General features: G+C 33.3%; 1 protein-coding gene and 1 pseudogene across 4 annotated transcripts; both read left to right on the top strand.

Moving 5' to 3' along the window:
• The first annotated feature begins 2,879 nt into the window (after positions 1-2,879).
• On the top strand, positions 2,880-4,455 carry LOC146930692 (E3 ubiquitin-protein ligase RDUF2 pseudogene; annotated as a pseudogene). The gene has a single exon (XR_015006448.1). The product of XR_015006448.1 is annotated as an E3 ubiquitin-protein ligase RDUF2 pseudogene (transcript).
• Positions 4,456-8,526: 4,071 nt separating this feature from the next.
• Positions 8,527-14,524, top strand: LOC146930691 (E3 ubiquitin-protein ligase SDIR1-like). 3 transcript variants are annotated; one of them, XM_085702150.1, is made up of 9 exons: positions 8,527-8,654; positions 11,904-12,012; positions 12,160-12,214; positions 12,617-12,669; positions 12,744-12,972; positions 13,103-13,205; positions 13,386-13,431; positions 13,646-13,771; positions 14,240-14,524. In XM_085702150.1, exons 2-9 carry the CDS (start codon positions 11,935-11,937, stop codon positions 14,363-14,365), a joined length of 816 nt encoding a protein of 271 aa, XP_085558276.1. In that variant the 5' UTR covers positions 8,527-8,654; positions 11,904-11,934; the 3' UTR covers positions 14,366-14,524. The 3 variants fall into 3 exon arrangements, with proteins under 3 accessions (XP_085558276.1, XP_085558277.1, XP_085558278.1); XM_085702151.1 differs by lacking the exon at positions 8,527-8,654 and adding an exon at positions 8,750-8,955; XM_085702152.1 differs by lacking the exon at positions 8,527-8,654 and adding an exon at positions 9,288-9,306.
• The last annotated feature ends 257 nt before the right edge of the window (positions 14,525-14,781 follow it).

Genomic DNA, 14,781 nt, shown 5'->3' with positions numbered 1-14,781 from the left:
ATTTAAAAAAATAAAAGGAAGAATATATACTGAAGAAAAGAAAAAAGGAGGCGTGAAAGTGAAAAAAAAAAGAGTGGCAGGTGGGGACCACAATGGTCAAGAGTAAAGTTATGATAATATAGGAAAGTTTAGACCAAAAAAGACCAACGAAAACGCAACATCACAAGCCGTGTATAGTATGGTGACGACGGAGGAGGACCACCTTCTCTAGATTTTCCTCGTTTAAGGAATCTTAACTCCGGTCACAGCCTCAGTAATGATATTTCAGATATTTTATTATGTCAATATTTTCCCGTTCAAAATCAAATTCGGCGTCTCTAGCAAGATAGTCCACGGTCAACACTCAGTATCTTGTACCACATTTTCTCCTTAACTTGAGGCTCACATTTTTTCTCAATTCAATAATCAATTAATTTCTTACAATGAGTGTAAAAAGCTGTCAAATTATAAATTTAGCGCAAATTACAACCGTAAGAAAACCAAATTATAAAATATAATAACGAAAATATTATTATTTATCAACGATTAATGAAAATAACTAAACCATCATAACATGACAAATCAAATTTTAAACTCCAACAAGAAGTACACTATTTAGTATCTAAGTCATTTTAAAGATAAAAAATCAAAGAGAAAAATGAAAGAGAAATAACAAAAAAAATTAGAAACCGAGAGTAATAAGAGATACATAAACGCAAAATCACTGTTCTGCATTAAAATCATTGAATCATAATCCTTAACGTACCTCAAACAAGATTAGTTTGAACATATAATCGATAAAAAAAATTGTCATCGTGAACTTATCTTAGTTGGTATGAACAATGTAAGGTCCATGGTTCAAACCCCGGCCACCACAAAAAAAATATAATCGATAAAAAAATACATATATCGGCATGATAGGTGTAAAAGTCATTTTTTTAGGTAGAGTCTACCAATTTTTGATGATTGACTTTTAAAAAAACCTTAACCTTAACTATTCAAAAAATGATATTGTTAACAAGTGCTCCCGGACACTTTTTAAACATTTTAAAATAAGTAATTATCTTTTTAAAAAATCAAATATTTCGACTTTCAATGCATTGATTATACATATTTTCATAAATACTTTCTACTTATAGTCCTTAAAGAGTGCTCGGTGGTACTCGTTAACATTTTCCTTCATAAAATTATGAGTACATCGATATTTTTTTTTGGGTAGCGAGTATATCATCGAATTTGACACCAATATACACGAGAGATGCATTATCATATCCAATATAATTTTTTTCGTAAAAAAAAAATCCAATATAATTTTGTTTTTTTTTAATCTAAGATCAAATTGGCGTGCCTAGCAAGATAGTCCTCGGTCAACGCTCAACATCTTCTTGTATCGCATTTCCTCCCTAAGCTGAGGCTCACAATTTTTTTAATTAAATAATCAATTAATATTTTACCATAAGTTTAACACAAATTACAACAGTAAGCAAACACAAATTACAAATATTTTACCATAAGTTTAACACAGATTACAAAAGTAAGAAAACACAGATTACAAAATGTAATATAACAATAAAAATATTATTTAGTCCTTAAAAAATAAAAATATTATTTATCAACATTTGTTGGGTTTGACTAAAAAACTAGACCATCACAATATAACAAACTAGTTTAATCACTTATAAGAAGATGTACCACGTTTGATATATAGTCACTTTAAACCGGGAAAATCACAATGACTTTAGTGTAATTTTGTGTATTTTATCACAGAGAAAAATGAAAGAAAAATGACAAACAAGACAGTGAAAGTAATATAATATTAGTTCGAACAACGACTCTAGTGTAATTTTGTGTATTTTATCACAAAGTCATTGATATGTCTTTAAGTCATTAAACCCCAACTCTCAACACACCTCAAATAAAATTTAGTTATAACTTCGAACAAATAGAATTTTATAAAAAAATTAAATTTATTTATATGTCGATTTTGATATGTCTAAAAGTAATTTTTTTTGGTGGTAGAGTCTACCAATTTTAGTTGAAAGACTTTAAAAAAAAAACCTTAACCTTTAACTATTTAAAAAATCATTAGTGTATCGAATTTGAGATCGATATACGTGAGAATCATAATCATATTCAATAAAATTCTTTAAAAATACTCGTCTCGATCATATTTAAAAGTAAAAAACAATTTTTTAGGTTCATTGAATAAATAATGTATTTGACCTATATATAGATCAGATACATTAGTTAATTAATAAAATTAAATTGTTATTTTTTGCTTATAAATGTGATAAGATGGAGTAAAATCTGAGATCAAATTGACGAAACCTTCAAATTATAGTTCAATTATTGACAAATAAACTAGGTGATTAATATGTAAAAAAAAAATAGATGATTAATAAATAAATAAAAATGTATTATCAAAGTAAACAATAAATTCACCTAAATTCTCATGTTTTTTTTTTTAGGAATAAATTCTCATGTTATTAGTTTTTATTTGGGTAGTGTTAACTTGTGCCCTTAGGCACATGTTAAGAAATCTAAAAGAAGAAATATTCTATAAAAGTTTGTGCATTTAATTGATTAAAAAGTTAAAGATTAAATTAAATACACACATTTCAATAAATTATTTCCCTATTTGAATCATTAACTTCATAACTTGTGCCTTGAGGGCACAAGTTGACATTTCCTTTTATATTTTACTCTAACCTGTTTAACCAGCCATTTCAGTCCCTTTTTATTTACAGTGACTGATTCCGCCATTCTTACTGTTTTCAGCTGTAGGTCACCGAGTTCGTCATTTTTTTTTTACTCTTTTCAACAAGTAAACAATACTCCAATTAGTTAATGAAGAGTATTAGTCTAAAAATTAGTACTATTAAAAAAGTATTAATTAGCTCGAAAGAAATTGCTCTGATTGTTCCTTTTTCAAAACAGAAACACGCGTGGCTTAACACGCAAACGTTTCTCGTTTCGTTTCATTCCATTCTTCACAGTTTCACACACGCTCCTCTCTTTCTTCAAAATCCCTTAAATTCATTCACCCTTTCTCATTTCATCTTCATCTTCACACACTTTCTCTCTCTACCCCTCTTTCTCTCTCCACAAGAAGACTCAAACAAGAACGTGATGAATTCTGAATCCTCACCCGAAACGCCGTCGTACTGGTGCTACAGTTGCACACGCTTCATCAACCTATCAGATCACACCCTCATCGTTTGTCCTCACTGCGATAACGGTTTCGTCGAAGAGATCGCCGCCGGCGAGTCACCGCATCACCGTCTCAGTCCTTTCCCCGCCGACACCGTTTCTTCCCGTCGTCAAGGCTTTCGCAGACGCCGTCGTGACGCTGGTAGTCGTTCACCTTTCAATCCTGTCATCGTTCTTCGTGGAGCCGGTGATGATGGAGTCGGAGAAGACGGCGCCGGTGCTGGTGGTAGCGCTTTTGAACTTTTCTACGATGACGGTGATGGTTCGGGGTTACGTCCGCTTCCACCGACGGTTTCGGAGTTTTTGCTTGGATCTGGATTTGATCGGTTGTTGGAGCAGTTTTCTCAGATCGAGATGAATGGTTTTGGACGGCCGGAGAATCCACCGGCGTCAAAAGCGGCGATTGAATCGATGCCGACGGTTGAGATCTGTGAAGAACACGTTAGTTGTGAATTACACTGCGCCGTTTGCAAAGAAGAGTTTGAGCTACACGCGGAGGCGCGTGAGTTACCTTGCAAGCATTTATACCATTCCGATTGCATTCTTCCATGGCTGACAGTGAGAAACTCTTGCCCGGTGTGCCGCCACGAGCTTCCTTCTGATCTCAACAATCCTCTTGAAACTAGGGTTTCTGGTCAAATTGATGAAGAAGCTATCGGGTTAACGATATGGAGATTACCCGGTGGTGGATTCGCTGTTGGGAGATTCTCCGGTGGAAGAAGTGCCGGGGAGAGTCATTTTCCGGTTGTGTATACTGAGATGGATGGTGGGCTCAATGCTGCACAAGGATCGGCTCCGAGGAGAATATCTAGAACGGTTAGAGCTCATAGGGTTAGGGAAAGTCATGGAATTGGAAGAGTTTTTCGGAATTTTTTCTCATTCTTTGGGAGAATTGGTTCTAGGTCAAATTCAAATTCGAATTCTGGAACGGAGAATGTTGCTTCTGTGAGTAGAAGCCGTAGCTTAGTGAATTCAATGTTCAATAGAAACTCGCGGCGGCGACGTAGGAGAGCTTTGGAATTGGAAGATTGATTCTATTGTAATAGCATTGACATTGCAATTTTGCAAAAAAAATACATTTTTTCTTTTGTTTTTTGATTTTCAGTTAAGTGATTCTCAGATTCATATTGTAAATAGGTTGTAATTAGCAACTATAGAAGCAAGTTTGGTTTTCACATCTCTGTGAAGACAAGACTCATTTGGTTTGATTGAAACTCAAATTCAAATTCAAAATCAATAGATGCTGTGCTTTTTACTTGTTGGTCATTGAAAGCTGCAATTTGAAATTTGAGAACTGAGAAAGGTAGAAAATACTTTGGCTTTTGTATTTTCTGGTTGGCACCAGCTGTTTGTGGCAGTTGACTGGACATACATTAGGGTAAAGCAGAATGATGCTTTATTCCTTATGAACTTAATTATTTGATTTGTTTATAGAATTATATCATGTTAATCACAAGCTATTTGTGAGAATTCTTTTAATATTGTGTTTTTTTGAGATGCTAATCTCAACTTGCACTATGAATATGCTTTGGTTTTGTCTATATGCTGATGATAGTAAGATACACAAGTCACTTGATTTATAACCTCTTTTCTATGCCCTTGAAAGTTGGTTATTGAGAAGAGCATAAACTAGATAGCATATGAAATGAAATGAAATGCAGTGTTGTGTCCTTATGCAGGATTTTCATGCTTACTGTTTGAGTCTGGTTTGGTTGTACCATAATTTGATTTATGGGAACATGGTCATGCTTGCTTGATAATAGAGTTTGCCTCTAGGGTGTATCTTCTGTTCATGAATTCCTCTAGTCACATTTACTCCTAGCAACATGATCATGAACCTAGTCAAAAGATAAAGGCTATCTTTTTTAAGTTCCTTTGTCAAGTAATCTCTATTCTCTACAGTTTTTGGTCTGATGTTTGTGTTCTTTTGTTTACATGTTAGAAAACTCCAAAAAGTTGTCGGTATAACATTTTTTGGTTGATTGTTGGATAATATCTTTAACATTTTTTGGTTGATTGTTGGATAATATCTTTCTAGCACTTCAAACCGAGTGTGCAATTATGAATTTTGGCACGTCCTGTTTGAGTTTTAAGTTTCATGATCAATAATCAAAGCATTAATACAATGACATTTTCTTCATGATTGAAACACAAACCTAAGTCCACCTTGAAGAATAATAGTAGAGAATTAGCACTCTTGAGGTTGAGGTGATGCCGACATGGGTCATGTCCATGGCACTTGATTTAAAATGAAGTCAAACACCTTATGACTTAATTTTTTTTTTTTTTTTGAGGGAACCTTACGACTTGATGATAAAAAGGAAGTCGCTTTTTGACTAATATTAAGAAGTGCGTATGACTTCAATCAAGAAGAGAAGTTTGGAGCAAATTAGTTGCAGAATTTAATAATGAAATGATAAACAATTGTGTTAAAATGATGTATGCTATCAATGATAAATGAGCACAGGAAGTTAGCATTCTCCCTTGGAATGTGAAGTACCAAACTTAGTGAGAGTTTGAATTCAAATTTTAAGGCTTGCATGAGACCAAACATTATTCAAACACTTTGATGAAGTTGTTGAGTAGAAACGGTATAACAAGTTAGAATGTGAATATGAGTCTCGACTTAAATCACCATTAAGTTTGTCGATTCTAATGCATCTCACACATAATGCACTTGCAATTTATAACGTATTCCATTATTTAGTTGCTTGCATATGAGAAAGAAATGTATACCAACTTCCATTTGAATATGTTATTGGTATTGGAGGCAAATGATGTTAAAATTGTCCTTGATCAACATCTTAAAGATGTGGGCAATAAATATTCACAGTAGTATAGTATTTCATGTTCAGAGAAACGAGTTGTAGAAGTCCTAAATTAAGTGGTTGATAACGATACAAGCAACTTTATTAGGATTAATTTAATAGCTAATGCGTCACCTGATAAAAAATTGTGTCAACTTGTTGAGAAAGGAATGTATGGCTTGTATAAGAAGGTGACAGAAGTTCTACTAGAAGAAAAAAATAATGGATAAGGATTAGGGTGATGTCCCAAACAGTGACTAGAGAATATGTGACACAATCAAAAGGATTTTGAAGACAAAAATATAAGAGTTAGGTAGAGCCTCTATATAAAAAAAAAACTGAATTTTTTTGGTGACAAAAGGGAAAAATAAATAAAACTCCAATTGTTATACCGTTACCAATTCAAAGATCTGAGATATACACATCAATTTGATGAAACAACTTTTTTTGAGCTTGCTTGCTTATATTATGTGCTAAATTTTGATGTTCACCGGATGATATTTGATTATTTGAAGTTAATTGGACAACAGAACATCTAATTTGGCACATCAGTTCATGTGGTTGGCCAATCCATACATACTTCAATTGCCCTGTAAGCCAGATACCATGTTTAAAATAATAATATGAATTCTCTTTGACAAGTGAGCATAAGTTTAGTTTTGCTAAATTATATTAATAGTAGTAGGGCGAGAATAAGCTAGATTAGTTGGTAGGGGCTTACGACCTAATCTACATTAAGCTAAACACCACAAAAAAAATTGTTTAGACATTTTAGGTTGGTCTAGCTAAGTAAATATAAATGATATTTTTAATTGCTACTATTATATTAAGTTTTGTGTTTTGGGTTAAAAAATAAATTTGCTACCATTTTCAATAATTTAAGTATACTATACGATTGACCCAATGCGGCAAAATACTATCAAAGAAGTACATACTTTTGAATTCCTTCAAATAATAGATATTACACATTCTACGATTCTCTTGTCATAACTTCACATTAGTGTCTAACATATATGTTTATGGGTATTTTTGCCTTAAGGAAAGTAAATACAATTTGAAACACAAATGAATGAGATAAAGGCAGTTCGAACAAGTTAATAGGTAGACTCACGAGTTTGATGGTTGAATTTAAAAAATGTTTTCAAAATTCAAGTTTTATGTCGATTTGTTAAGATATTAAAATACTTCGAATAAAAATGACATTTGAATAAAAAGAATTTGAAAGAAATTTTTTTAAAGTTAAAAGACTGAAATGTAAACGACATGAAAATTAAATTATTGTAGTTAAAAAAGGCTTAGACGATACGGCGAAAGTGAAGGAATTTAAAGACAATGTTTAAAAAGATAATTTTGTTGAAAATGTAAAGTATTTTGATTTGAAATTATATTAATTTAAAGAAATGCAAAATATGGTGGAAAGTTTACTTAAAGCTTTAGAAAGCTTGAGTTTTCTGGTTAGGAGTAGACTTCATAATTAATTATCTAACCATTTGTTCTTAGTGAAAACTTTTATTTATTGAGAAACGAAACTTAGTAACCGCCACTTTAGTAACCACAATCATGATAGTTACTTTGCTGAGTTATTTTCAATAAATTGTGTATTGTCAGTCGACACATGCCTCAATTTGTTCTTCGTTGGCTGATATTCAGTCAACTGGAGTCTTAACATGAGCTAAAAAACCCATTTTTCCACTATCCGTAGTGATAAGAAGAGTGCCCCGAGGCTCATCACGTTATTCGGTTGTGCCTTGCAAGTTATCTTGTGTGTTGATTTCTCAATTATTGTAGAATCCTTCTATGTTTCCTTCAAAAAGTTTGACTTTATGTTGACTTGTGATCCTCTTTGACAAGGTGAAATTTCGCCAGTAACACACAAGTTGCAAAATGTATTCAACATCTATTAGAATCAATTGACTATTGTACCGAATTATGGATATCGGATTCCCTACAAGGTTAATGTAATGTGTCATGATAAGAGAGTGAAGAGAACCACATGCATAATTTTTCTTTTTAATATTTAAAAATGAGTTATTTAATTAAAACATTCACATTTTTTTTCTTTTAAAAAACCTAAGATAAAACACACACACTAAGTACTAAGAAGACGAATTCTTCAAAAAAAAAAGTATTAAGAAGACGAGGAATTGCAGTTTCAAAATATGAAAGATCTAAAATATTGAGGATGAATATCAAGAGATCATATATGAATTTAACTCTCACACTACTCTTAATCTCATTGAAGATTTAAAATATTGCAGTTTCACTTGTGCTATCATATGCGGTTAAGAGTGTTTAAATGATCAAGATCCACGTTAGACCATCACCACCGGCCATGATCCAGATGACCGACCATGATCCAAATGACCACCGATTCATTAAGAGTGCAATTTTTTTTTTCTTCTAACATTGTCTTGTTTTTTTTTCTTTTTTTCTTTTCCTATTAAATTAAATAAGTGAAAAAAATTGCAATTAAACCTCATAATTTTTTCATGTCCATTTTTAGTTTACAAATAACATTTCCCATTCCATCACTATATACCCCACCGCATCACACCACACGAACAACATAGAAACTAACAAAGCAACACCTTAACTTTAGTACACTACAACTATACAACTTCTTTTCCATTCTCAGCTACACTCCATTCTTATTTTCGTGTAAGTATTTTCAAAGTGTCGTTTTCTTACCTTAATTGTCACTGTTTTCGTAACTGTACAAGGTTTTTTTGATGCTGTAAAAACTAGAACAGTACAGAAACATGAACCAAAGAGTAGTTAAATTAGCTTATGCCATTAAATATTCATATATAAATGCACTATCTTGGATTAATGTCTGAAATTTTTGATGATATTCTTGTCACATGAAGAGTTATGTTGTGGTTTTGATTTTGGTGGCTGTAGTTATTTTTCTCCCTTAATATTGGTGATTGTGTTTTTCCTATTTCTATTTACTTTTCAGGTATACATTATGATATTTAGTGTCTTCAAAGTTTGAGAACTTGCCTGAAATTGATTATTTTTTTTTTTTTGTACAATTTACATTGTTGTTTATCTTAATGAAATTTTTGCATCAAAATATAATCTTCAAAGATAGACGGTAAGAGTCCCGTATTAGATGAAAAGCCTGGAATTGTGTTTACAATTGGTGGTTAGTCTTCACTTTACAAGAACCGTTTTGTAAGGGTAGAGTTAAATTCAACCCAAATTCTAAGACGACATCAGAGCCTATCAATGGTCCATTATGCCAATGCCACTTGCTATGAGGCTACTCGGATCATGCTCTAGATGTCTGATCCTATGCGTGAAGGGGGTTAGTCATCACCTTATCAGAGGCGGAACTGGGGGGTGGCAAGGGGGAGCCACCGCCACCCCATCCTTTATATGAAATTACCATTATACCCTTCTATATAAATAATATTTTAGTAAGATATTTCACATTTGGGCATAAATTTTCTCTTTCATCAGTGGAAACAGAGATTAGAGAACACGATTCTCTTCTTCTCCCAACCAAAAAATCAAATCGTGATCCAACCACACACGTTCACACCACCACAAACCAAACTCTGCCACCAATCTCCATCTCTATCTTCATCGCCGATCTGAACTCTGAAGTGAGAACAGAGAGCTATCTCCATTTCTCTAAACAAACCCTAATTGTTGAAAATTGTAAGTTAATGTGAAATTGAATGTATTTTCATTCAAATATGATTCTTCTTTGACGATTACATGTTATTTAATTGATTGCCTGTTGATTATATGTATTGTTTATGGTTTTTTTTTGAAGGGTGTATGGAGGAAGAATCATAATTCTGCTTTTCAATCTTCTTCGGCCTTCTCTGCTTCCTCTTCTGCTGCTGTAGCTGCAGCTGCTTCTTTTGCTGCTGGTACCAGTTTTGCTTCAAGGGCTTTCTTTCGGTATGTTTTTTATGTGGAGTATTACCCTTTTTATTTGGATGTTAAAAATTTAATTTTGATATTGTTTTTGAGATGGGTTTTGGTTATTTTTATAAGGGTGGTGATGATTTTGGGTAATTGGGTATGGCTGTGATGTGGGTTAATATTCATTCAGATTTTAAGGTGTATTGTTTATTTAATTGATCATATGATCATATGATTTTGCTTCTGCAGTACATAGTAACAGCAAACTATAAAATCCAAATTTTTTGAAGGGTGTATTGTTTATTTAATTGATCATATGATTTTACCGTGTTAGTATATGGTCATTTAATTTTTTTTGTTTTGTAGCATTTGAAGCGGTTAAGATGAAGTATCAAAGAATCAATTCTATTTTCAAGAGGAAGGCCGTTGATATTCAAAGAGATGAAGTTATAATTTCTTCATCCGAACCTGAACAAGTTCACGAGAATCCAATAATTGAAGAAAATGAGTCTCGTCCTTTAAAGGTTAATAGAGTTGATCCAGATGACATTGAGAATTCTTTAGAAAGGGATCCAGGAAAACGTATTCCAATTTGGCAATATCCACCAAATCAAAAGGACGCTATACGAAGAGCGTATCTAAAATGGGGTCCTTAATCCTTATCAATCAAAATTAGAAAACTATCCCATGTCTGGTATCGGGAAAGCACAAAGGCGGGTTCAACACACTTGGTTTAGCTTTATTATATTATGTAGTTTAAATTTTGAATGATCGATTTTTGGTTTATTACGACTTAAATGTGTTGTGTTTAATATGATTTATATATTTTAGTTTATTTTGATGGCGAGATGGCGGCCACCCCAAACTTTTTTGTCTGGCTCCGCCACTGCACCTTATAAGCCGGTGTTGTAAGAATAGATTCGTTTTGCTTTAAACTGTAGTTTTGCATGCTATGTATGTATGTTGATGAAGCCAGTTAACTATTTGTAGGCCGGTTTTGTAAGAATAGATCCGTATAGCTATGAAGTGTAGTTTTGTAAGCAATGTTTGTAGCTTAATGAAGCCAATTATCCATTTGTTAGCCGGTGTTGTAAGAATAGATTCGTTTAGCTTTAAATCGTAGTTTTGCACGCAATGTATGTATGTTGATGAAGCCAATTATCTATTTGTAGGCCGGTTTTGCAAGAATAGATCCGTATATCTAGAGAAATGATATTTGTACAACCATTTTATGACAACTTTTGAACAACTCTCTCTCTCATACTCACATCATGTGTTTACTCTCTTTCTTCCTTTTTCTCTTTCTATTGTTGTTGCCCAATATGAAGAGAGAAAAAGATGGTTGTCACAAGAGTTGTCACAAAATGGTCGTAAAAAGATCATTACTCATGTTTGTATAGCTTAATGAAGCCAATTACCCATTTGTAAGACGGTGTTGTAAAAATAGATTCATTCAGCTTTAAAGCGTAGTTTTGCACGCAATGTATGTGTATTGATGAAGCCAATTATCTATTTGTAGGTCGGTTTTGCAAGAATAGATCCGTATAGCTATTAAGTGTAGTTTTGCAAGCAATGTTTGTAGCTTAATGAAGCCAATTATCCATTTGTAAGCCGGTGGTTTAAGAAAAGATTCGTTTAGCTTTAAAGCGTAGTTTTGCACGCAATGTATGTATGTTGATGAAACCAATTGTCTATTTATAGAAAAGTTAGTCAAGACCATGTGCTAAAGGTCGGATTTTCTTCAAAAATGAAAATGGTTTATGTTATGATTGATCATTAATATGTTAAAGTTTCGCAACTTCGGAGTTGCGTGTCTGTAAATCTGTAGAGTTGCGTGTCTGAAAATCTGTAGGGTTGCGTGTCTGAAAATCTGCAGAGTTGCGTGTCAGAAAATCTGTTTGTATGCTTTGTTTGTTCCTTAAATGGATATAATCAGTTCAATAACTTTCGATGCTTTAAATATCAATCACCAAAATTATTTTGATAAGCGTATCCTTGTGTAATAAATTAAAGGTGTAATACTTGCAGGTTGTGTTGTTATCAATTTTCGGCTGAAGTCATGAGTTTTGCTTTTCGAGGGAGTAGGGGAGATATTGAAAACGGATTTTCAGAATATGTTCCTGAGAGAACCTCAATGGTATGATTACTTATTATTGTTTATGTGTGTTGATACTTGATGTTAGTCTTTGTACAACGTTCTTGTTTTTTTTTTTCTTTCTCTTTCATATAGCTCAGATTGTACATAGTTCGATTGTGATTCTTATGCTGCTCTTTTTTACCTCAGCGGGTTCGTCCATCTCGGCCAGTCCATAGCAATTGTCTGGTTTTTCTTTTTGCCGGTGAGCAGGGTCTACATTAATTAATTTATTTGAGTTTATCCACTAACATAAACACTTGCCAAACTGTTTTGGAGAACTTACGGAAACAACTTATGATTTGCTCATTAGTCGTTTTCAGTTTGTTTCCATAAACTTTCCAGGATAACTTATGAAAACAGTTTATAGCTTATATGAAAATAATCTGACTATTTTATTTTTCATTATAGAAATAGCATTTACTCCCTCCGTCCCTGTATGTAAGCACCCTTTGCATCTAATAAAAGGGTGCTTAGATATAGGGACGGAGGGAGTATATGATAAGTGCTGAATTAAGTTGTTTATCTGAACATGACCCTAATGCTTTATTGCTTCATATATGTAGAATCTCAATGGATATTTGACTTACTCGTACTTATTTTGCAGTGATTATGATATTCGTGATATTATACTCCCCTCAAATGATATATTATTTTTTGGTAAGTAATTACTTAAAATTTAATGTGTATGTGCTACTGGATTTCATATTACCATTGACCTTTATCCTTTTCAGCGCTGGATAATACTGTCGGTCTTTGTGATGGTTACAAGTCTGAGAGCGTATGCAATTTATCTACATCTTCAAGCACAGGCCAGGGCTCATGCTGCAGCAGCCTCTGGGTTACTTGGCCATGCTGAATTACGAGTTCACGTGCCACCATCTATAGCATTTGCAACAGGAGGAAGATTGCAGGAACTTAGACTCCAGCTTGCACTTCTTGACCGAGATTTTAATGAGATAGGTATTATGCTTCTGAATTGCACTTTTGGATGTGTAACTTTTCATATTCATGTAAGTTGACAATACCAAAAGAAAATGCCTTTTTGTTCATATATACATTTTCATTTGCTTTTTGCTTCATTTTGTGGCAGATTATGACACTTTGAGGGTTCTTGCTTTTGGTACTCGTTCAATGTCTGAGGAGGAGATAAATGCCTTGCCTATTCACAAACATAAAGTTACTGGCCCAATAGAGTAAGTTGTGATAGTTTCTTAAAAACTTTTAACGCTAATGAATCATAAGTTGTGATAGGTTCTTGTAGAAGGTAAAGTGGTTAACAGGATTTGTTTTCTCCATTTTGCGTGTCTGCGTTTTTTTAATGAAGTGCTAAGCCATATGGTAAATAAGTTAACATAATTTGTCTATATTAACAGAGATGGCTCCACCGGTTCGACATCCTCTTCTTCAGAGGCAGCTGAGGTAAACATCTCTGTTATCTAAACCTTTGCTTATGGTTTATTTGGTCCCACTAAGTTGTTTGAGTTACGAAGGAGTTTCATGTTAGTGATGATATCAATGCATCTATTGTTTTTTGCTTCGGTAGTTAGCTTTATGAACTCAACGACTCCACAACTTTTTTATTTCCCTGGAATAGGAAGAGATTTTAGTTTGTTTTTTCCAATGTTTGAATCAGATTAAACAAGATTTCAAAGGAGAAGAGGGAAGTGCCAATGATCAAGAAGATGGGTTGACATGTGCTATATGCTTGGACGAAGTTCAGAGGGGGGAACTTGTGCGTAGCTTGCCATGCTTGCATCAGGTTTAACGCTGCCTATCTTTTGCATTCATCATTTTTTTTGTTATAGAAAGAATTATTTAGCACTAATGGAGATTAGTGCAGTTAATGCGGTCAGCAAATTAGAGCTGTTGGAAAAATATCTGAGAGCTCATATATTGAGTTCGTATTCTGAATCCGGTTTGTTGAAAATTGGAATACTGAATCTTCAGATCTTTATCCAACGACTTCATTCACTGAGTGCAGCATCTCCACCATTTTTTATGTCAAATGTCAGTCAAGTAACTAACCTTGATTAATTTATAAAATTTGCTACTGTTTTTGTTGAATTAAAGCATGATTGCTGTAATTTACTTCAGTTATAACTCATTCCTCAACTTTAGCAATATAACATTACTCAAAGCTACAAGTGGTTGGCATGTTTATGTAATGTGCAATACATGAATGATCAAGAGAGACAAATGATCAATTTACTTCTTTTTTTCTATCCAGTTTCATGCCAACTGCATCGATCAATGGCTCCGGCGAAAACGAACATGTCCTGTATGCAAATTTAAGATGGGGGCGGGATGGCTATGTAACAATGCATGCGAGTCGGATGATTCAAATATTGTGTAGTATTATTCTGATATGGCTGTGAGGTGCGCGATGTCCTGAGTTATATAAATAAATGTATATATTTTTGGAATTGGACCGTACCCTTAGCTTGGCATATGAATATTTAAGAATGTAATCTATTTATTAAAGTAATGAAGGGACATATTATTAATTATTCAATATTCCTGAAATGTGCACCACTTAAAATATATAGCATGAATCAATTGGAAGGTGAAGCTTGTGTGAATGTGTGATACAATATTAGAGCATTAACTTGAAGGGTTTTACTCCTTCATCAACCATGATTTCAGCTGTGTTAGAAATGTGCAGGCTTTACTCTTGTGTTAGCAATTCCTTGATTTAACTGTGTTCTATAAGGACGCATAATTTAAGTTTTATTGATTTATAATAATACGTAGATACTATTGTGAGTAATG

Source organism: Medicago sativa, chromosome 4 (assembly GCF_051527215.1).
Source record: "Medicago sativa cultivar Bolivia chromosome 4, Bolivia_mono, whole genome shotgun sequence".
Taxonomy (NCBI): Eukaryota; Viridiplantae; Streptophyta; class Magnoliopsida; order Fabales; family Fabaceae; genus Medicago; species Medicago sativa.
The sequence above is the reverse complement of the archived record's forward strand: the minus strand, read 5'-3'. Positions and strand labels throughout refer to the sequence as shown.

Excerpts from the sequence above, each read along its gene's own strand:
- LOC146930691 (XM_085702150.1), top strand. The coding sequence starts at position 11,935 with ATGAGTTTTGCTTTTCGAGGGAGTAGGGGAGATATTGAAAACGGATTT. Across the intron at positions 12,215-12,616 it reads TCTGGTTTTTCTTTTTGCCG|TGATTATGATATTCGTGATA; the intron begins GTGAGCAGGGTC and ends CTTATTTTGCAG. Across the intron at positions 12,670-12,743 it reads AAATGATATATTATTTTTTG|CGCTGGATAATACTGTCGGT; the intron begins GTAAGTAATTAC and ends TATCCTTTTCAG.